A 24074-nucleotide genomic window follows, 5' to 3' on the forward strand; every position below is an offset into this window, starting at 1 on the left:
TGGTGGCTTTATTAAAAAATGTTGAACAGAAAAAGCCAGTCTGAAAAGAATAAATTCCGTTATTTCTGACTTTACAGTGCTCTCACGGGTAAGAAAGCTAGTGGTGCTGCAGCAGGAGAGCAGTAAAGATCAGTTTGTTCCATGTCCATAGGGATTTTAGGGGAAGAAAGCTAAAGATGAGCACAGGCATTACTGGATGCAGTTAAGGCTGTAATTAGTCCTCTGCCGGGCTCCACAATATGTAATCTCTCTAGGGCTTCAGGCCTCTGAACGCGTTATATTCCCATAACACACAGAGTGTGGAAAATACCTGCACCTATATCTGGGGCATATGCACGTGTACGCAGCCACACGTACGTGCCCTCAAGTCTGGTCGTTAAGCTGTCGTGGTCCGTTAACAACGTGCTCGGTCGCTCTGGAGCTGGAATTTCTCACGCAGTGTTAGCCATGAGCTGTGGAATTTGTTTTCTCCTTCATCAAAGTCCTTAAAATATTTCAAGTTTTTCTTTTAAAGCTTAAAAACACTACCAGCACCATGGTTTGAGGCTCGACTTAATCATGAGACGCTGAAAAGTACTCAAGTGGATGTGCAGCTTTGCCTTTTTAACCCTTCAGTGCACACGTTTTCCAGCTCCGTACGGATTTTCTGAGAAACCAGAGATTCTCACAAGTGTAAGCCTTTAAGCAGAGCTAAAGGAAGAAGTGCCAGATGCTGCAAGACTTGTGATTAAAATTGCAAGAATAAGCAATACAGGGAAACACTTATCATTCTCTCCTTGAAAAGGCTGGCCTGCTTATCTCCGGTTCTTGGCCTCACTCAAGCCATCTACAACCAAGATGAAAAACTACAGACCTTTGGCTCTGTTTGTTATTTCTTTATGGATTGTTGCAGTGGAAAAATGGTTTAAGTTGTGACGGTTCCAAGCTTTTTGAAACACCACAGCTTCCAAAATACAGAGAAGTAGCATAAATAATAGAAGTCGGTGGGTTTGTTATGTTAGTGTTATCAGTTAGGGACAATTACTATGTTTCTCTCCTGGTGCTCGCTTTGCGTTTCTTCCGGAACTAGGGAGTCCTGAGCGTCCGTAGTTTTAGAAGCCCCTGGGAAGTGAGAATAGGGTGAGCACCAGGGAGAATCAATTCTTACATCTTGAACAGCAGACTAGAGGTTAACAGGAAAATCTGTATTACAGGTAGGAAAAACTATATATAATGATTATGCCTTCAGCATCAGAAATAAGAAAATGTGAAACTCAAGAAAATAATTCCTTCATATCAATTTGAGTATAGCTTATATTCAGGCCTTGGTTAATTCCATCTAAATTTAGGTGTGTGCTGAGGTCTCAAATTTAAGAGCATAATTATCCAAAGCTCAGTTTTCCACGTTAGGCAGTGGGGGGAAGAAACAGGCTGGAATTACTCTTTGCTGTTTAGTGTTTCTCTGTATTGACTAGGTAAGTGTTCATTGGAGCGATGCTTCTAAAATTAGTACCTGCTTTGGTTCCTGAGGTTAGGTGAAGTTAATTTGGACTGTAAGTCTGACGCTAAATTTTAATTTTTTTAAACTTTTATTCTTGGTATATGTTAATTCTTAGTTATTTTTATTTTTCATTTTCTGTGGTGGTGGTTTATTTGTTGATACCATCTCAGTTACAGTCACTTGGGACACTGAAACATTAAGATTGTGTCTGTTTTGCACGATTCAGATATTACTTTAACTTTTACAGTCTGGTTTGTCTCTCTCAGCTAGATCCCGTTATTACATTGTCACGACTATATTAGCTTGAGGAAGCTTCCCTAGGCAAGGTGAAAACTAACCCCGCTGCGTGCGCGGTGGGACGGCTACAGACCGAACAAAAGGCTCTGTTCTCCCGGGAAGGGACAGCGTAGCAGAGGTTCCCGCCGACACCTCGCTGCGTGACAGCATGCGCAATCATGAACGCCGCAAAGCAAATCCCTTTTTAAACGTGGGCTCAAGCGTGGCTTTAAGAAGAGCTTACTGAAACAAAGAGTTAAGTGTGCAATCAATGTTCGGTTTGTTCCTATTAGCAAACTTCTTGTTTGTCAATTTGACCTTTGTTTAATGTTTCTCAGATGAAACGCAAGTGATACAACAGAAATGTTGGGCTTGGTTGTTACTTCAAAGACTATATAGTCTAACAAAGTTTAGCACAAACTGGAAATAATGTGAGTCTTTGATCATACAGTTATTTATTTCACCTTAAAAATAGTCCTGCAGTAATTACGTGTTGTCGGGGCTGTTGAGAATCTGGACTGAGCGCGCAGTGCTCTGCGGGACCAGGCTCATCCCGGCTGCCCTCTAGTTTTGGAACCCTGGTTTTGTTGACATGTTTGGAAGCTTATGTGCTGCGTCAGTCTCAAGCTCTGTCAAAAATAAGCAAAGATTAACCACTTCCCTGTTTCATAAAGATGTTTTGTTATTGAATTAATTTCTCTGAAGCTCCATGAGTCTGAGAAAAGCTTTACAAGGGTAAAAAAGCTTTTGAGAGAATCTTGTACAGCATTGAGGTTTGCTGAACCATTTGATCAGCGTCTCTTGAAGATGCAGTAAATGCTTAATTAAAATCAGAATGTTGTGTTTTAGATAAAGGAAAAGCACCATAATGTGCTTTTTATTTGAAAAATTAAGATTTTCTGAATGTCAGCATCTCTATTAAACTCAGTCTGTATGTTCAGGTATCAGTTATGGACTTTACTTACAAGCCGAAGCCAGACCCAGAGAACTGATGCTGAGGGGCAGCAAGAGGTGCAGCATGTAAGACAATTCGAGATTTGGACACTAGCATTATGAGAAAAAAAAAATTCATTTTTACACAATCTGTAAATTGTGATTTACAGATACGGATGTAGTTTCAGGTTTTCCCTTTTGGTTTCTGTTCCAGGCCAAGGTTCAGCTATTACTAAGGAAAGGAATTTGATCTTTGTAGGGACTACTCTTGGTCACTGCACAAGGGTCTTGGTGCATCTCCCTTTAGCATGCCTAGGGACAGAGCATCGGCACGGGCTGGATGAAGAGCTGCTGCCAAGTGTCCATCAGAGCGGGAAACGTGTGTCCACTGGCTTTTTCCTAGAAGGTGTGCTCACTTACCAAAAACCATAACAGCAAACGTCTTGGAGTAAAAAGCTTGTTCCTGTCTGTATGACTGTCTGTGCTTCTGTGGGGTCTGCACCACGGAGGCTGAATGCCGGTGGTTGGGTTTCTGTGGGGCTCGCCACTGCAAAGGCAGATTACGAAGCTAGGACTTAGGGAAATGAGAGTTGTGCCGCAGTGGGGTCTTCTCAGTAATTCAGTAATGTCTGATTGACACGGATCTTTCTCTTTTCCCTTTGCTTTATGTAAATATTTTTAAGAGGTAGGATTGAGTGACACTTCATCTGACAGGTAACAGAAATGTTTGAAGGAATTGGCAGATAAACCTCCTTTTTTCTTTTTTTCCTCCCTACCCCGTGTCTTTGGCATTGCCAGATTTTTGTCTCTTGTATGCTCTTTTCAGGTTCTTACAGCGCCTTCTGTGCTTTGAAACCCTTCCTAGCTGCAGCTCAAAAAGCAGTATTTTTACATTGTTTGGTTTCATGGAATGATATGAGAAATGGATTGAATACCTGTGTTCTCAGTAGCCTTCATAATTAACTTTCGTAAGGAAGTAAGGACCTATAAGGGGCTAATCCATAGTCTTTACAAGTTGAATTAAACACCTGTTTTCTTCAGGTGGTGAGTAGAATGATCTAAAATCATCATGCAGTGAATTCTGCCTTATTTCATATTTCATTGACTACTACTGCAGTAGTAAACAGCTTTTTCTGTAAGGAATACAACAACTCTCTTACTGAAACAGACTTTGTAAACTCAACAGCAATGTCTTAAAAACTTGTGGCAGATATGAATGCAATATACTACATTAAGTAAATCTTGAACAATGCCCGTAGTTAATTACAATCAGTTAAAATTTTCTGTTTGAGCTACCATGACCTACTAGCAAATCTGGGTGACCAAATTGTTAGAGATACTGAAAGGTACTGATAGATGGTGATGGGTTCTAAAAGATTTGTAATGGTCACCAGGACCTTTATAAGAGTGGATCTAGGAGTAATGAGCAGTGAAATTCAGGAAAGCAAAACATAGGTTCTCACCAGGAAAGTTTTTAATACTTTTCTGAAAGAATGTTGGAGTTCCCACTGTTTCAAACCTGAAATAACTCCACAATGCACAGAGCAGCCTGGAAGGCACAAGATGCTTTCGGAGAAAAGAGATGGCGTAGAGAGGGTGTGTACAGACTCAAGGATTATCTGCCTAGTCACCTTCGCGATAGTTATGTGAGAGAGGTAAACAGCCCGTTAATGAAGTTTACAGATGGAGTTTAAATTGGGAGGGGTTCCCAGTGCCGCTCAGGAAGAGAAAATACACAAAGAGGCAGAGATGAACAATGTGGCCAGGAAACCGTGTGAGGTTCAGCAAGGAAGGAATAGAGCTTCCTTCATCTGACAGGGAGGGGTAGAGGAAGAGGACGGAGGAAAGTGGATAAAATAATATGAGAAATCCAGGAGAGAGAAAGAAGGCAAGATCTAAAACTATCATGGGGGAAAAAAAACCAAGACAAGAAGTGCTTGTAAAGTCCGGGAATGTGCAACAAGGGGGATGTGATGAAACATCTTGATAGTCTTGAGTGTGTGACATAGATGCCAGGTAGAAATGAAAGCAGATAACAACCTACTGTGTATGCACGTTATAGCAGAAATTGTATTTGTGATTGCTTAACAGTGTTGACAAAAGTAATTACAGCACTCCACTAGATAATTCAATAAAGTTGACCTACAAGTGCCATGAAAATGACATACAATAGCTGTACACATCTTACAAGTCTATGGTAGTACTTGTGGCTTGTCCTTCTGAAAATATTACACGCGTTTAGATTGCTGATTTTCTGTCAATAAACAAACCTATTACATGCTTTTATTCCTGGTCCTGTGTGGGGAAGAGTGGTTTTGTATATATTCTTTGCATCAAATGTGTCAGAGGCCAGTTGAACTGAAATTGTTTATTAAGGCCATTAAAAGTGTTGGTGAGACTTTGGAGAATATCTTTCAGACCGGTTTTAAGCTCTATCGTGTACGCACACAGGTCTGGGTATGAAGGATAAAATGCACCAAAACCTGAACGTAAAACATGAAAGAAACCCCTTTGGTGGTGTTTGGAGTGGGAGGTCTCAGCCTTTCCCGTGGGGACCCTAGCAGTGTGCCATCACAGTGCTTTATCCTTCAGCAACTTTCTGATTTTTAAGTCATCAGGAATTCTGAATTTGTTCCTTATCTTGCCTGCAAGAATTACTGTTCTCTCTCTAATGTGGTAAAAAAGAATCTTCATCCTTTCAAGTGAAGTCACTGCTCATGACCCACGTGCATCAGGGGTAGCACCTTACACAATTCTTCGTCCTAAGTTGGCGCTGAACCTCAGTTCTGGCCTTTGGCACCGAGAAGAGCGTCTTGCAGTCGTCCTCCTCTGTGACTAAGATCTCGACGTCATCAGAAGTGTATTTGTCTTCCAGCAAAGTACCCAGGATATGATGTTTTTATTGGGTTTTTTGTCTGTTTTTCGTGCTCTTGGAAGTTGTTATGAAAGCTGATTCCCTCCCTGCCTGATTAGAGTAACAGCCCAGCCTCCCTTCGCCCTGCATTTCTCTTATTAAAGACAGCCCAAGCTCTTCCTCTGCTTGGTTCTCCAGCTGCCGATCAGTTTTCTGAAAACACGTGGATAGAACACTGAATTTCCCTCGGAGGGGATCAAGACCTACTGAAAAACAGACCTGCTATCTGAAATTGGGGGAAAAGGGAGTGGGGAAGAATGAGTCGAGTAGACATGTTGAAAATAAGAGGAATCAACCTTCACTAAGGATTTCTGTTAAATGCACTGTGTCTGTAGAACAAGTTCATTTCTGATCACATCCACGTGAAACATGCCTATGCTTTGAAAACATAGGCCAATAGTATTTATGGGCTTCTTACCCCGAATAGAAGTCTACCTTCAGTTCTGAAACAGTAACATTTGGATTTTAAATTTTTTTTATTTTCACTTCAATTCTGAAGTGAATTAACAGTATGCACATTGACTATCTAATATTTCCAGCACATTTTACTGTTATATCTGTTAAATTATAGTAGTCATTCACTGATTTATTTACTTTGGAGGGGAAAAGGTTTGCTTCTCCTTCCTTCCTTCCCACCTTTATGTTAATGAGCAGAGGAGGAGATCTCAGAACTTCTTCAGTAATTTTGAAATTAATATTGGGTGTTACGGATATTTGGTAATAGAACAGAAAATTTTTAAGTTGTGAGGTAGTTTTGGATTTTTAGCTGTCTCTGCTAAAAGTAGATGTCATTTAAGGAGAGGATTTTTTTTGCTTGAGAATCTTGTTTAAACTCTGCTTTGGCCCCTTTCTTTTTGGTTCGCTGGTGTTTTTTGAGCTTCTGGACTCCTGTTCAAAGTTTAAAGAACAATAACTAGTCAAATGTAAAATAATGTCGATTGAACCAACCTATGACTCAACAGTCAACCAAGTCATCCTGGATCCGCATCAAATGGACTGAGGCCAAAGCCTAAACTTGGCACACGTCCCCGTCCCTCTTCTCCATCTATTTCCACTGAAGCAGAGCCCAGAACGCAACACGTTGGTTAATATTCCATAATAAACTGCTCCACATGTAAATGTATTATTTTCATTGAGAAAAAAGCGTGAACGCCTATGCCAAGGGTAAAGATGCATTGTGCAAGGGCTCATACAGACCGCCGAGGAAATGGAGCTTGTGCACCATCCCGACTTCCTTCCAGTGCCAGTTCTGCTTCTGAACAGAGCTTTCTTGGAGGGCTGTAGAGAGAATTAAGGAAGAAACATTCCTTTCTGCTTCTCCTGCCCTGTTTCCATCTTGCCCTCCTCCTCCTCAGATCTAAGGTTTTGTTTCTACTTTCTTATATGTGTTTATTTTATTTTTTAATTGTGTTTTTCAGCAAAGCAGAAAATAGTTACACAGTGCTGATAAAAGCACAAACTGTGTTGAGTAAGTCTGTGTGTACACAGTCATAAAAAACAGAGTCAGGATTACTGATAGAGGGTTACACTGGCAGCAAAAGAGTCTTGATTTTTTTCAAAATAGCAGAAATGAACTTTCTAATTACCAGTCTACGTTTATTTATAGCTTTATGACTTAATTTGACTATGCAACTATTATCCTGCAGCTTCTAAAATATCTGTTCTATGACTATTGCAGTTTAGTTTAATCTTTTACTGCATTTCTTACAGTACCATTAATATTTTTCCACGTAGCTTAGTCAGCTCCCCACGTCTCTTGCCTTCTCTCCTAGCAGCATGGCTTTGGCAGCCTGCGGCTGCAGTCCTGGGATTGGCACCAGCGTTCACGTTAAGGGGACCAGAGCAATGTACGTAGCTGGCGCTGAGGTCATTAATGGAACAAATCCTGTTTAATATTTTAAGTTCAGTTCTCCTGGTACAAGAGTAACAAGGGTGCTGTAATAAGGACTAAATATATGCTGACTACATAGGATAAGCTAAAACGTGACAGATCCAAGCTCATGAGTCTGTTCTAATAATGGCAGAGTATCTCTGCACAAGAGTTCTGCTGTCTCGCTGAATTCAGTGGGCTAGCAAATGAAATTAGTATCTTAAAGGACCTATGTTAAGATAGCGCAGTTTTGGTGGGTATGTTGGCTCTCGGTTAGTTTGCAAGGTTCAGAAAACTAAAACTGCTTCCAAGAAAGTGTCCCACAGGTAAAACATACCTCGGTAGCTGCTGAGATCGGAAACAGTGCTTGCTGCAGTCAGAGATGAATGGACTAGGAACAATTTCATGTGTTGTGTTTAAAATGGAAAAAAAAAACCCAAAATAAACCATAAATCATATTCTAATTAGATTTATAAGCTTTCTTCTACTGCGTGCATATTAGCCTTGTAGCCTTCCTAATTAGGGTCTCTTTTTGCAGAGACACCTGCTTGCACCTGAGTTTGTAAACGCAGAGTGCGTACGTACGCGTATAAAGCTGGATGTATCTGTGAGACTGAGTTCTTGAAAGTCAAGTTTTCAGGTGATCCACAACCTGTCTGTAAATATACGTAGATGAAACGCATGTTTTGTTATCCAGCAAACGTAAAGAACTAAGATGGCCCAGGATGATTTGATCCCATATTTTGATGTAAAGTTTTTATTTAAGTATAAAGGTACTAGCTTATGTGTTGCCCTTCTTTTTTCTGCCTCTTTATTTAAGGAAGCAAGGGATGCACAATGGAATTTGAAAAAAACCAAACACAACCTTTGGAAAAACATGCATAAATTGATTCGTATAGAAATTAAGTCCTACCCTTGAAGGTAAGACTTTTTGGCTGTATTGCTGGAGCACTGTAATAAATGTAAAAGTTTAGAACATATAATTTAATTATCATATTCTGGTCATAAATACTTTAGGGCTGTAGTACATTTGAAATCCCAAGAGCTCTAGCTAAGGTTGCAGCTGCAACATCAATTACCATTTATCCATTCCAAGAAAGCTTTGCCTGTGCCCTTGAAACCTTTACGTTCTGGAGAGTATCCAAAAGGGAAAAAAAAAAAGTCGCGTCGCTTACTTGTGTTAGTGTTTCTTTCTCACTCCTGTGCGAGCTCTAAAATGGTAGCGGACGCCATTTCGGAGCGCGGAGAAGGGGTGTCTTTGGTGCTGGTGGCTCTGGAGCTGCCGGAGGCTCCCCCGAGCCCGCCCGGCGCTGGTGCGTTACGTACGGAGAGCGCCGGGTCGCCGGCGGCAGGATGCTCGGCCGCGGGTGCCGGGGTAAGCAGCGTCCAGCCTCCGAGAGAGAGCGGAGCCTGATGCCCATCGGGAACCCGCGCTATTTGACGCGGTGAGTTGACTTCCCTTGCGCTAGACTGGGAATCTCTGCAAATTGTTATGCTGTTAACATGCTATTGATATTTGCCTGCGCTCTCAGGGTTTATTTTTATTTAATAGCATATAATTTATGAGAAATGAACCAACAGGGCTTCGCACGGCAGTCCCTGCTGCCCCTGCCTGACGTTAGAAAGACACAAGCTCCCCATGAAGCCTGTTCCGAACAGCACGGATTTGTCATTGCAGCTCTCCTGCACACATACAACTCTGCCTGCTTCGCCGGAGCGGCAGATCGTATCAGCGCGGGGTGGTGGGGGTCGCAGTGTTCACACACCGTGTCCGGTGTGAGCGTGCCCCTTCCCCGGCAGCCGTGGCCGGCGGTGGTGCCGGTGCCCCTGCCAGCTTCCAGCGAGTGCCGGGCGTTGGGGCCCGGGCTCACCACACCTTGGGGAGGCAGGACTTGTGTACGTTCAGAGCTTACGTGTGCTGGGTTTTTGAATTAAATCCTGTTTCTTCACGGACTTAGGGAGAACAGAGCGTAGGTTTGTGGTTCAGGTGGTTCTTAAGGCCTGTGGGCTGTGTGGGGATCAAAACTTGCCAGCGCCAAGGTCTGACTGGTTGGATACAACAGTACTTATGGGAAAGGTATTCGCTCCAATTTATTTTGTTTGCCAATTGGAAGCATATTTTTACACAGAACATCTTCCGTAATGCATACGTGTGACGCCTCTTGTCGGTGTGAGCTGCAGTGGCGTTGTTGCTCTGAACGCAGCCTGGGTGCTTTGGTCGGTTCCTTGTTAGGATGTACCGAGCTGTTGGAAACATGAGCTTACGGTATTTGCGGTGACTTTATCCAAAACAATGAATCCTACAGTCTGCTTTAGTTGTATTAAAGGGATGGTGAAACGTATGTTGTTCTGCAGATGGAGAGGTTAATTAGGAGACTTTGCTGCTTTAGGTATGTCTCATATTTTACATTTTTCAGTGAATCAGAATCCCAGTACTCCATTGTAAGCTAGTGATAAAACTTATCCTGATGTAGAGACGGGGTCAGGAGGAGGCCCGATGCTACCTGCCATTCTGGTTATAAAACAAGATGTTTCGCTGCCGCGGGTTTCTCTGTGCAGCCATGAAGCAGATCTGGCCGTGGCCTTTCCGGGAGAGACATTCCTCATGTTGGTGTTACCTTGGTCGTGTTACAGGCGTGTGCACAGAACTAGACCGTTAGTTCAAAATCTGGTTTCCTGGTTTATCGAGTCATGACACGGCATTTATCAGGGTGCGTGATAAAGGAAATGATGTTAATCATCTTGGCTTTCGGTGGGGCTGTAAAACAGTAATACTGGATGCTTTTATTCGCAGGCTTTGGTACGCACTGTAATCCGTAAGAGATTTTTAATTTATTATGGCATCACTGGGGACATGCTTATAATCAAGAACAGCGCTTTTACCAAAGCAGTTCAGGTGGGAAAGAAAACTTTTATACCTAACCTACCTATTCTTAAGGTATTTGGGGGCTCGCTTGCTTGCTTGTGGTTTTGTGGGGTTTTTCGGTACGTTCGGGCAGCCAGCAGGAGCGTTTGACTCGGCACCCCGGGACACGTGTGACTTGGGGTACGTGGCCGTGGTTAGTGCCGCTGGCAGCGGTCGAGGTGTGCGCACCCACGGTGGCGGCCGGACAGATCAAAGGCTGCGTGCGTGCCGGCATCGTTTGCAGGCAGCCGGCGAGGAGGATGGTGGTTCTTACCAACTAGTACCAATTTCAGTCTCTTTAAACTTAAGCGAGTACGTTACAAGAGGCAGAAGAGACCATCGTAACCGGCGGTTCAGGTTCTCAGCAAAATGCGGTTTTGAAATTATTTTCAATTGGCAAATATACTTGTATTGTAATATTGTAATGGCAAGTATAATGTCAATAGCCTTGGCTTAAATTTTTTTCCTGCTTGAACTGCAAACTACTTTTCTGCCTAAGAGGGGATAAAAAATAGTTAGTAGTTTTTCTAGTTAATAAAGAAATAAGCAATTCAAAAAATGTAATCAGTTGGTGAATGCAGCTGAGTGTTTACATTGTTCTCATTGCTAGAAGATAAGAATGAGGCCCAGATGGCAATGACATTGAAAATCGTTTCTTTACTGTTAGTTTGGTGATACTGCTTATACAGATAAGTACCTCGCTTTTAAGACCACGTTAGCTCAGTGCTAAGGTGGCTTGTGCTGGAGGACCAGGACCGATGGCATGCAGCGTACTGTGGTCTGGGGGTGTGGGAAGCTTTAGATTAGAAGTAGGAGCAAAATGCATAGTCTTATCAAAAGATTATTCAAAATAAATATGGGCAAACTCTGAGCTGTTTCTCCCAACCCTAGACGTGTTGCATCTATTTCTTTCCTCAGAGTCGGCAGGTGGACGTGGGTAGCATTTTCTGACAGGTTTTTAGGAGCCAGTTGCAAGTGTTCTGGTTCTGTAATTTATAATAGCACCAGGGAATTACCTAGTTGTCTCTGTCTGAAAAACCTTGTGTTATGCCTTTCCCCGAACTTTTCTTCAGAGTAGATGGTTTTTAAAAGGTGACAATTGCTGAAGTGACAGCTCTTCTTTGCCCAGCAGCCCCGTAGGTTTCCCAAGATGCTGCTCCTCCTGTTCTGTAACTTGCAGCCGCTTCCCTTCAACAGTCAGTTTTTAAATTGTTAACCAAGTTCTCTTCTCATTGCACGTGTGTAACTTGCTATTCGTGCTAATTTATTTTGCATTTTTAAAAAAGAATTTACCCTTCAGCAGAAGAGCAGTAGGGCTGGGCACGGTCTTGGACAAAATCGATTGAGGTTGATCGTGCTCAGCTTTCATTCGCTGGTAAGGAGTTGTCGGTTGTAGCCTGTAAATGAGGAATAATTTTAGTTGCAGCTCCATTACCTCACTAGAGATTTTTTTGTTTAATAATGTAAAGTAACAGGAAGGTAGTATATTTTTAAAATAATGTTATAATGTTAGTATAACATCTGGGAGTGTGCATATTCTGTGTTGTGTCACGGAGGTTTTACCTTCTTTGCTGTAAAGACAGAAGAAAGTGGAAAGAGGAAAAAGCAAATGTTTTCGTCAGTAATGAACCGCTTTGCTGGAGGAAGGTTTTTTCAGAAGAGCGAGGCACTATCTGCCACATCTTTCTGCTCGACTGTTGGTGGCTGATTGCGGGGCCGTGGGTTTGATGGTCACCGTACCCGATGGCCCGGCTTTGCCTGCCTCGCCGGAGGAGCGTGGGGCGCGGGTGGACGGGCACCCTGAGAAGGGAGAATTCGCTTCGCCATCAGCGTTACCATACCCGGCTTTAATACAGCTTGAACCTTGAGCCTGGCTTGAAAAATCTCTGGTAAATGATTAACACAGAAATGGCTTTGGTTAAACAACTCGATTGCTACAGAGCTCAATACCGTAGCTGCATCTTCTTTTCTTTACCCCGTATGTTTCCGTGACCGGAAAGGATAAACGTATCTATACAAACAAATAAAATTACATTACGTATAAATAGTTTCTGAAAGTACGTGGGAATGGAGCTCAGTACCCTTAAACAAATAACACCTTGCCTCCCAAAATGAAATTTAATTGAAGTTTTTACAAATTTGGAACCTTTAAAATTTGGAATTTTTTTCCTCTCTCATCTGTGCTTCTTGACTTTATCTTTTATTTAGATAAGAATCATAGTTTATTAGGTTTTTGTTGAGTTTAAAAACATTTCTGCAAATAGCTGAAAGGCAGCTTTTTAATTATTATTATTATATTATCTCAGAGCGTAACTTCCCTCCCTTACCTCTTCCTTAGGAAGTGGTTATTTGTCTTTTACTTTGTATAGCTTTATAGGTAAAAGATGTATATTAAAGCTGGAGCTGGTTTGCTGTAGCTCTTGCAGGAGTCCTTATGCACTATAATCCCTCCTGGTCTCCATGTTTCAGGCAAGCAAAATTGTGTTTTACACAACTAGGGCCCTGTCAGAGTCTGGCAGCTCTCCACACGGTTAGTAAATATTGTCCTTATCTGATACAGCCAGGCTTGAAAAGATATGCCAGAAGCCCAGATTAGATTGCTGGCTACTGCTTTATTAATCAATGTAATAATTTATTTTTAGTTTTGTAAGTCATATCATCTGTTTTCTTTCTCATATTACATTTTCTGTGGTATTGGTACAGAAAATGAGCCCTGTTTAAAAATTAAAGGTGATTGAAAAGTTCCAGTGGAATATGTTTGGCACTACCGTAGTTTCTATGACAGTTAATGAATGTTTCCTTAAAAACGCTTTTGTCAGAAATTTGTAAGGTATAAAGAGTTTAATTTTTGTATCTAAATTAGCTGTCTTCAAAACTATGCATAGAGAGATATTTCCATCTCTTTCTGGTTTTAATCATTTCCATGAAATGAAGTTCTCAAGTTGTATGTTCCCTATTTAAAATCGTAGGCTCCCAGCTGGTATTTCAATGTTTAAACTGACATTTTTAGTATAAGAAAAGTAGCTACTGGGCCAGTTGCCTGTTTCTGAAAAGTTTGGGTTGTGTTAACCAAATGCCGTCACACACAGCTTTGTGGTAAGAGGCAGCAGCAGATCTGAATCCTCGTCTCCCTTGGCCGTGAGGTTTCTTTTCCTGCAGACCCGTAGCCGTTGGCTTCTGTCAGCCCGTTCCCTCGTCAGAGGAGATGGAGCCGTGCAAGTGGCAGCTCCCATCCTCACCATATTCATTCCGAGAGCGCCTCTGCTCTGAAGAAGGCAGAGGTGCAGTGTGGAAATTAGGATGAGTAATTAAACATGTGTGTGTGTAAGGACACGAAATAAATGTAACTGGGTTGGATTACGTTGTGCCACTACTTGGATGTTGAGTGCTGGATTGTGCAACATTACTATTTTATCATAGCTTTCTGCTCTTTAAAAGAAGACAAATTAATTAGAAAACACGGAAAAGCCATCGTATAGATCATAAACAGGATGACAGTCTATCGGTGACTGCCACTTTAGTTGACAGACTCGCTAATGATGGTTGTCAGCCTCTTTGTAGAGTAACAGTAGAAGAAGGGTTGCAGCATTTCACAGATACTTTCTGGACACAAAGGAGCGATGTGACAGATTTGAGTTCATTTCCAAGTTCTGGAAGGAAGCGTTCTTCCCTGGGTGGGCTTTTTCTGTCCTTTTTCCTCAAGGTTGCGTCATTGTTCTTCATTCCCACTGCCAGCCCTTCCTGCTGAAGCTTCACACCACCCTTGTTCTGGTCTTATTCTTCTCTCCCCCTTCCCACGGCTATTCCAGCATGTTCAAGCTGTTGCTATGTTCTCATCTGTGCTTTCCTTTTCTGCTCAGCCCTCTCTGCTGTGGCTTAGGTCACCTTCTCCCCTAGCTCATGTCAGGCTCTGGTTTTTAGGGGAGGTCTACATGGACCTTAGGTCTTTGCATGCCTGTACCATCTCTTTTTTTTTCCCTAACACAAATAGTTTTCCCTTTTCTCTGCCCTCTAGTCCCATATTTGTCAAAGTGTGGACTTCACTGACACGTTTATTCTGGTTTGACTTTTATCCCTCTGGGTTTGAGCGGTAGGATTCCCGCTCCTTGGTCAGCTTTTATTGCCCAACTCCTCCCGGTACGAGCAAACACGACAGCAAAAGTCCTTGGAATCACTTGGACGGGCCATTTCTCAGTTGCTCGCTGGGGATGTGGCATATGGAGGCGACCTCTTCACAAGTAAAGCCTCCCAGTGTGTGTTCACTTGGGCTGGAATTTTATGGGGTTTGTGAATGTTTGAGAACTATGTTGGTTTTTTTTAAAATGCATGACCGAATCTGGTCAGACTTTCTTGAGGAGAGGAAAAGGAATTTTCCATGCAAAAGCCAGCCCACGTACAAATGCTAAGCCCCCGTTAGAGAGCACGGATGTTCTGGAGAGTTTCTGAATCAGGGCACAAGGTCTTTAAAAAAAAAAAAAAAAAAGTGTTATTTTCCAGCTTCATGTGGAAAGCGGCTGGAACCCTGTTGGACAAAAATTTCTGTGAAAATCACTTTAAGTTAAGCATACAGTGTAGAAATTGCATTTTAAAAGTTTAAAACGTTGTGAAAATAAACTCAAGAGCATGCCTTACAACGGGAGGTGTCGAGGCAGCCTTCGACAGGTAAATGTGTCGGTTGTGGCTGCTGTTTACACGTGCTGAATGAGATTGGCCTCTGAACTTCAGCACAACCACTGTTGGGTCAGCCCTTGTGATTAGAAGCAGCTCGAAGGTGATTATGATAGGTTGTTTATTGCTCTAACAATGATTTTTTTTTTTTTTTGTTAAAGAACTAACCCTTCATTTGTAGATGGCCTGTATGTTTACATAGGAAAACCAGATCCTGAAATTAGGAATAAATATTCTTTTCCTAAAATGCTGGGATGAAATGATCATTTATTGCTGTAAATATATATCAATATATGGCTTAATTTGCACAGCTTCTTGCATAATAGTATCCCAGTAGGATACTGTGATGATACTGGAAAGGAAGCTCTTGTAGGACTCCGTGCAAACTGCAGGGAATGTCACAGTAATGAAAACAATATGGAATAAGAGCATGTTTTAAGAGTCAATTTTACAGGCTAGGATAATTGTGCAAGAAACTTGGCTTCAGAGATGTGTCGGGGAAGTAATCTTGACCTGGTCAAATAGGCTGTGAAAAATCCGTACAGCTTTCCTTTCATCTTACAAAATTCATTGGTTAACTGTTTGGGAGTGCAGTGAACTCTGTGCAGAGCCGTAATATTGAGGATAAGGGGAGCCATTCCTTGCCATTATGAGTATTAGGTTTGCCAGCATTCCATAGATCTTAATAACAAGTATTTTTCTGCCTTTTTTTAGCCCTGGAATGAGATCAGATGTAAGCTCTTCTCCATCCACGACCTCAGCGACTACGGGACCACCTCCCAAGCTTTGTCTTGTGTGCTCTGATGAGGCGTCAGGGTGTCATTACGGTGTTCTTACGTGTGGCAGCTGCAAAGTCTTCTTCAAAAGAGCCGTGGAAGGTAAGACATGTCCTGATGAATTTGCTGTTTAAAATACAAAATCCACATACATATCATCTACATTCAAAACCAGTCTGTTTAATCTTACTGGAATCCATGTTTTTGCTAGAATCCTACTGGAAAATCCCATCCATGATATCACTCATCTTTTCATAGTAAGTAGCATTGATAATGGTGTGATTATCTGAAGCATAGATTCCATTTACATGTATAAAATGCTCCCATTCACTCCCAGTGTAAAAGGATGTATTGTCTTGGTGTTTGTTTCTTTCGTTTTCTTTCACTGTTGTTTTTGTTTATTTCTCCTATTTGTATATAGATATTTGCACGTGTTAGATTTGAAAGTTTGTGATTTTTACATTTAATGTTAGCTTGTTTGTTCACAAAGCATATGTGAAACTTGATAAATCTCTTGTATGCAAGATTATGATAGTTTTACGATTTTTCCTATAAGCAATGTTGATTATATTACATACGTGTCCACATGTGATGTTTGCAGGGGTAGCTAGAGAACAGGAACATGCGTGTGGGTTTGGGTCATTGAGATTTCTCTCTAATCACAGGAAGAAAATCGTTCTAGAAAATAAAGATGATGGAAAACTAAATGTGAACCTGTAGCGTGTATAGCAGAATAAGCAATCTGTGATGTTGGGGCTGCCTTAGGAGCCATTTTGTAGTGAACCAGCTTGTACCTCAATGTCTGGCACTCTGCTCCAGTCTCAGAGATGCAGGAAAGTCGGGGTATATTGTCGGTGTCTCCGAAAGGATAGCAGTTCCTCTCCTCTGAAACGATGTCGTTCCTCGTTGCAACCTGACGGCGTTTCCTGTCTCGTGCCTTCTTTGTGCAGCCATTCCTGGGTGTTTTGGAGTGAATGAGACTATCATTTCCTGCTAGGATTTTTGCAAGCTGGGTTTCACTTGAGCCGAGGGAAGGCTGTTCAGACAGACGAGCCACCATTCAGTCTTTCAGAAAAAGCACTTTCTCCCAGGTCCCAGCTCGCTGGATGCAGTAGGAGTTCCGTGGAAATGCAGAGCCTCTCAGAGGGATCGGAAGAGTCAAGTTCATTCTGCAGTTTTTGCTAGTCCCGGGGGGAAAGGATGTCCGTTCTGTGGGAAGCTGAACCTGTTTCTGAAGTATGACGAGACAATACGAGCTGAAGTGCAAAGCACTGAGCTGTTTGGGCTCTCCGTGACTCCAACTGCTCCTCTCTGGAGTTGCAGTCCCATTTAGAGCCAGGCACTTGATTTGAAGCAAATAATCACCCGTATCTTTGATTAAAATAAGGTCACTGGATATCCCTCAGAAGTAGTATTGTATGGCAACTGGATATATGTCACAGCGATGGTTTTGCCCGTCCTCAAGCTTAAACACGTCATGAAAGTATTGATACATGAAGAAATCAACCCAGTAATTACTTTTAATGAGTGATGCGACTTGCCACATCTTACATCAACTGTATTAATGTTAAAAATGTAAGCTGGCTTGTTGCTGAAAAATTGCAACCAGTTCCTGAAGGCTTACCTCTACTTTCATTGTTATTGTTCCATAGGTTATCCCAACCTTAGTACTTCTGATTAGATATTGTGGATGTTTTCAGGAACTCTTCCAGGATCTGTTAGTTCCAGCATTCATGTCAAGGAACAAATAATTTGCTTTGTCTCTTACAGGCATTTTTCTTATTAGGAACATATGTAGAAAGAATTTGTTTCTCCAATATCCTTTTTATTAATAGCTGCCAGGCACCTGTTAGTATACAGATCAAGCTGACTCTGCACGTTGTTTGTCCAGTCTTTAGCCTGAAACCCTTTTTTGACAGAAATAGTCACAGAAACTGAAAGTATCGGTATCTAGAAAATCAATATTAAGTGTATTTCTTTCGGCAAAGACTAGAACTAGAGGACAAGCGGAAGGATGAAGGTGGGACAGCAAGTGTTTATTTATACGCAGTTCTTCATGCAAACGGGCCGTTCTTCAGGAACCCAGGGCGGCCAAAGCCATCTTGTTCTAGTTCTTATTTTCGTGGTGCTTCAGAGCCCTCGTGATTCAGTTTCTCTGGTGCCAGCACCAGCCCCGTTCACCTCCCAGCTTGTTACCCCCGCTGCCAACCCAGATCTTCACCACCACTCCCCGCCTCCGCTTCCTCGCCTTGCTTCCGATCCTCACACCTCCCCTCCGCCTCAGATTCCCCCAACACCTCTGCCTCCTGCTCTGCTCAGATTGTCTTCCTTCTTCAGCATTTTTGATTCCATCTTCCAAAATCCTTTGTCTGCAGTTTCTAACCTTTTTATGCGCCAGTGTGCTCAAATGAGCAAAGACTCGCTCAGTCTCGTAGTGCTCCAGAGCCCCAGGCACCGGCTTGTGCAATGCTGAAGGGTGCCCGGCCTCTCCATAAAATGCCCCTGTCTGCTGTAAATCCCCTTGGAAACGTCGTGAATCATGATTTTTTAAGTTATCTTAAACGCAAAGATTATACAAGGGTCAGTAGGGCGGCGGCTTCAGATGAAAAAGGTAGGAGGGTTCATTCAGAAAAACGTTCAGGGCTTCCTTGGAATATCAACTTACAGAATCATAGAATCGTTTTGGTTGGAGAAGACCTTTAAGATCAAACACTTCACCAGAGAAGTTTGACTAAAGCCATAGTAATGGACTCTGCATACCCATAATTTTCACAGCTGACTTGAAACAAATTCCTTAACCAAGCTCTTTTTCTGTGAGAAGACTCAGACTCCATTGTTAATAACTTGGGAATTGGAAAATACGCTTGTTTCTTACAATTATCATACTATTAGGATTTTGAAATATAGTGTCGAAGCCTAGGTTGCAGCTTTCTGCCTTCTAAAGAAACATGTTTCTTCTTCCCTGAGTGAAGGATATATCTTTCAGTAATACCTTTCTCTAAATAACTTAGATTGAGACATTTGTTCATATAATTCAAAAAATTAATAGATACTACTCTTCTCTTGCCCTGCTCCTAACAGCAAAGAAATACAGTTATTTTGATTTATGTAGTTCAAGTTGCCATATTTCTAGGGTCAGTTTTGCTCTGAATCTGTGAATCCGTAAAAATGTCAGAGACCTTGGTTTGTCCAGTTCAGACACTAAGTTAAACAAGGAGGTTTCAGGACTTTCAAAATGATGAAAGCTATGTCTGTGTCTCTGTATCGGTTGGACTTGATGATCTTAAAGGTCTTTTCTAACCTAAACGATTCCATGAAATGTTTACATGTGTACTTTCAGAATGTGTTTGTGAACATTATTTACATCTCTTGTGAAACTACTTAGGGAAATTGGAAACCTGCTATAGAAGATAGCTTTGAGAAATGTGAGAGGAAAATAGTTTTAAAAATAGAATTTGCCTCATGTTAACAAATAGACAAGAGGATTTCTACCTAAATTTATTGGCTTTGGTGTCTAAATATGAGGAATCTGTTTGGTGTATAGCTATATGAAATCATGTGGATACTGATCTTACTTTTGCAAGAAATGATGTACAGTAAGTAAAGGTATTATATAGTCCCCAGATCCTTAATGTTACTGAAAGAATGAATGGCTTGATCTGCTACTGAGATTGTAGAGCTTATGGCTATTTTGTTTGTCTTTGTGAATGCAGGGCAACACAACTATCTGTGCGCTGGGAGAAATGATTGCATTATTGACAAAATTCGGAGGAAAAACTGTCCAGCATGCCGCTACCGGAAATGTCTTCAAGCCGGCATGAACCTCGAAGGTAATTTCAAATGTTCAAATCCCTTTTTCATTTTTGAGTCCTAGACAATAAAGGTCATGCTGCTTATGAAGCTAAAGCAATTATTTGAGCAGCACTTTAACACGCTAACAGTAAGTACTGCTTTTTATGACGTGTATGAGCATTTTAATGAAAAGCAAGATTTTTTTTTTTATGCTAAAATTTCTGCTATACTTTCCTATCCATACTCAATTGCTCTGCCTCTCAGTATGTTCAGAAGTGAGTCATACGCACAAAACGGGTTTTTTTATTCCTGTCAGCACACATATCTTGTTACTTTTTCATCGAATCTGAGACAGCAAAACTCTAGGAGGGCTCTTGTAGGAAAGTGTGATGCCTGCCCTCCTCACTCAGAGTGGCCTGGCACTGGAACCACAGATGGGAGGGAAAGCCCTGCGACTCAGCTCTGAAGTTGGAGCAGGGCTTATATCTTCAAACTGAAGAAATGGACGTAACTTTTGTTCATGCTGTGGGTTCTTCTTAAGTGTCTCAGAATCTCTCTAGAAAAGATAGGTTACATAAATAAATGTACCAGTACATATTTGTTCTCTGCCAAGCCCTGGATGGCTTATGAGAAACTGAAGACCACATCAACTGGAGATCTAGCAGCAGTTGTGAAATGACATAAAACATTTTTATTAGCATCAGCTACGTTTTACGCTTGATGTTTTTTCCTTGAGCTGTAGAGATTAATACAGTACTTACCAGCGTAGTTATCGTGCTGATACTCGTATAATCAAAATTGTCAGATGAAATAAAACTGTCACAAATGTATTTGTCAGATACAAATATGAACAGAGTTTCATTTCAGTCAGTGAAAATATCCTTAGGTAAAGTGGTGAATTATGTTAGAGATACGTGATGCTCATAGTGGGGTCTATGTTAGCACGTCCTTTCATCCTCTTCTGCTTCCAACCTCTCTCAGGAGGACAAATGGTCAGTTTTTCTGCCCCGTCAGCGGCTCCACGTGCCCCTTCCTTCAGAGCAAAGGGAAAAACCCAAAGGTCTGACGTGCTTCCCCTCCTGTGACAAGCACATCCTCTACTTCATGGTAGAGATTTGCGGGGAAGAGAGGAGGTTGCTAGTGGGTTTGTTGATGTGATCTGTGAGCAGGAGGTGAGGTACGTCTCTTAGCGGCCAAAATCTGTAACCGTGGGCTCTCAGATAAATCCCTGAAGTACAGGAGGTTGTCAGTGAGTGTCTCCAGGAGCTGGATTTGGCTTGTCAGCCACTCCAGTGGGCTGTACCTTGCCCTACAGAGATAAGAGCAGGGTAGTCCACTTGCCTACTCTTGGTGTCCAAGGTGAAAAGATCAATGCCCCGTGGGGCTGGTGTGGCCAGTAGCAAGCAGAGGTAACAGTAAAGCCTAAGGAAAGTTTAGAATAATGCAAAACCCCACAATTTTCCTTTTGAGGGGGAAGAGAATACGTTTTAAGACTTGTTTCTATTTTTTTCTCTCCACAGTTGTTTTCAAAATACATATTCATATATTTATCTATATGAATAAACCACTTTATTGTGTGTATTGCTCTAATAGTAAGCCTTTCCATTCCTGCATCAATTTATGTGATCACTTTTTAGAGTAGACACCAGTGCAGCTATCTCAGGCTCTAGGACATGTTATTTGAGTTGCCTTTCTCCACCAAAGAAAATGAAAATTGAATGACGTCTGATACTTGCCACTTTTCCGCGTGTAGTTTGGAGCCCTTCCAACAATAGTTTGTTTACCTGAGTTTGGGCACAGAGAATCCTAGAGAATAGTGACTTTCTGGAGGATGGATATTGTTGTATAAGCTGTAAGGAAAGGCACGGGGGAAGCTTTTATGGCTGAGAGGAAAAAGAGATCTAGAAACTCTGCAACGCAAAAATGGAAGAACCCCAAGTAGTGTGAAACAGTGAAAAACAACCATGAAAACACCGCTTTACCGGACAGATCTGAACAGATGGTGAACTGATTGTACAGAAGAACTCTTAGAAAAGAAAGCTGGAAGGCAGCACAAAGTGCAGAAGAGACTGAAAGAGAGTTCCTTTTATCTTGGCTATTTAAAGGGTCACAGTTCAGGAATTAGTGTTGTTTAAAAGATAATTAAATTTGCATGGTTTTTAAACAGTAATTTCTTTTTTGAAAAGTCATCAGGTGTATCCTCAGTGCATAAATAATGGTTATAAGCAAACCAGTTAATGAATAGCAAGAGATCAAATATCCCAGCGTGTCAGTCTGAAGGCCCCTTTGCTTCGCCTCGCTTGCTGGTAGACCTCTGCCATGAGGGTCCGGGCACGTTTTGAGTATCTCTAGGTTTACAGTGCCTGCAGTGAATGTGACTGTTAGGTAAAGGGTAGAAGACTAACTCATTTTCAATAAATAAATAAATGAAACCCACCGTGCAGTATTTTAATTCTTACCTGCTCTTGTGCTGAGACAAAAGTGGCTCCATGTACACTGGGAACATGTTACTTGATAATTTTCTGTTATGGTCTGGTTTATCATCCGTTGTACCTCTGGCCCTATGTACCACCCTTTTCTGGAACTTTCTTGTTTCTATTGCATGGAGTTTGGGTGTAGGGGGCTGCAAAACCACACAACTATCAAGCTGCAGGTACCAGAGATTTATACAGTAGAATATTGATATTTTGTACTACAGCCTTCATTTCTTTGAATTCTCATTTCCGCTTTCATCGTTAATTGGCCCCAGGCATTCTTTGGCACCCTTTCTCTTTCTGATGAGGTTGAAAAAAAGATTTATTGTTACGTTTTATGCCTGTAAAAAATCATCTTGTAATTTTTTTGGCCTTTCATACTGCATTTATAGTTAAACCGTTGGCAATTTATGTTTTTTTTTTTCCTGTTGTCTTCATTTTGTATTTATTTCAGTTTTTTGAAGGATTTCTTCCTCCTTCTAATAATATTCATTGCCCTGCTCTGTAACTGCAGCGGTTTTTGTCATTATAAATCCCACTTTAGAAGTGAGGTGCATGGTCTCCATGTCTCTCTGGCAGTGTTTGGTCTCGAGCGTGGTGCTGGGAACATTTCATCGCCTCCCGGGCCGCGGTTCACGTGCGCAGACCATCTGCCCAGTGGGCAGGAAATGTGTGCAATAGAATAGGAAGCCTGTACAACCCCACTGGATGCCAAACTGCAGGGGGTTTTGGAGGGGTTGTTTGTTTTTAACAGAAAATCTTGGATGCTTTGATTTCCATGCCGAGTTTATCTGTACGGATTCTCTTCTGTAATTTGTCCTAAGGAGCTGGTTTTAAATTTGCGGTATTTTTGTCTTTGAAAATAAATTGTAAAGGGATACATTCTCTCAACCTTCCTTTTTTGCGAGTTACAACTATCTATCTAAGTCAGGTTTAGAGCATAGCCTAATAAAAATTCTTGCGTAATACTTTTGTCTTATCAGATCTGTTTCTTTTGATTATAATTTTACCAGACTTTCTGGGCTGGAAATACGCCATACCAGGTGTCTGTGTGAAGCTGAAGGCATGTGCCTGTAAATTTAAGTCAAAGCAGTTTGTTTGCTTTTGAGAACAGGGATAACGAGGCAAAAAATGCCAGAACGTTCAAAGTATTTTGAAGCAGCCATTTCAAAATGTAGATGGGACGAAGGAGAAGCTCTTTGCCCCAAGAAATAGCTGGTGCTATTCTCCCGTGACGGTCTGGGCAAACGTGGCCAGTGTCTAGGTCTTTGGGAATCTGCAGTTTTGTACAAGTCACAGAGAATTTGTTCTCTCCAGCGTTAGTTTCTGCAGTCTCTGTCCTAGCCAGGGGGAGAAACGGGGTCAGGAGGGGGATTTTATACGTTGTTAAGCTAGAGAGTTGGTGCGTTTCTGATGATTAGAGATTCTGAATAGGTCAGTAGAAACTTTGAATGTGAAATCACGTTACGTGATGCTTTTATGTGCTACTGATTTATCTCGGAAATTCCAGAACAGAAATCAATTAATGAATTGAGACACAGGAAAAGAGCTGGGTTTCATTTCGGTCTCAGTTAAATAGGGCGTTCAGTGTAGCAGACTGCATCCAGGAGAGCTGAAAGCCAAGTAGGAGACTCCATTATTGACAATATGCTAATAAAACTGTTGCTCCAGCTTTTTGTAGTTTACAGTTAACATCTCTGTGTGATGTTTTATTTATTTGGCGAATGAGTTTTATGATTTAATTACGCAGCAATGATTTATATGCAAGAGAGCTGGCAAGAGAAAAATCTCTTCCTGCCCAGCATTTTCAAGAAAAATGTTTTCCCTGGCTCGAGAGATTGAGTAACTTCTTACCCATTAAATATACTTTTTTCTTTTCTTCTACATGGTTTCTATACTTAATATTTTAAGGAACTTATAAAGTGCGCTGTCCTGCCAGTATTTCCACACAGGTGTCACGCTGTCAACTGAAGTTTCACCGAAATG

The 24074-nt window shown here is 41.6% G+C and overlaps 1 protein-coding gene across 3 annotated transcripts in view; it reads left to right on the plus strand.

The window, feature by feature from the left end:
* NR3C1 (nuclear receptor subfamily 3 group C member 1) overlaps positions 1-24074 on the plus strand; it is a 70889-nt gene that overhangs the window by 25729 nt on the left and 21086 nt on the right. For all 3 annotated transcript variants that reach the window (XM_054841653.1, XM_054841652.1, XM_054841654.1), the window contains 2 exons: positions 15761-15924; positions 19536-19652. In XM_054841653.1, coding sequence (XP_054697628.1) covers positions 15761-15924; positions 19536-19652 — 281 coding nt within the window. The remainder of the gene's footprint in view (positions 1-15760; positions 15925-19535; positions 19653-24074) is intronic.

This window comes from Grus americana, chromosome 14 (genome assembly GCF_028858705.1).
Source record: "Grus americana isolate bGruAme1 chromosome 14, bGruAme1.mat, whole genome shotgun sequence".
NCBI classification, from domain to species: Eukaryota; Metazoa; Chordata; class Aves; order Gruiformes; family Gruidae; genus Grus; species Grus americana.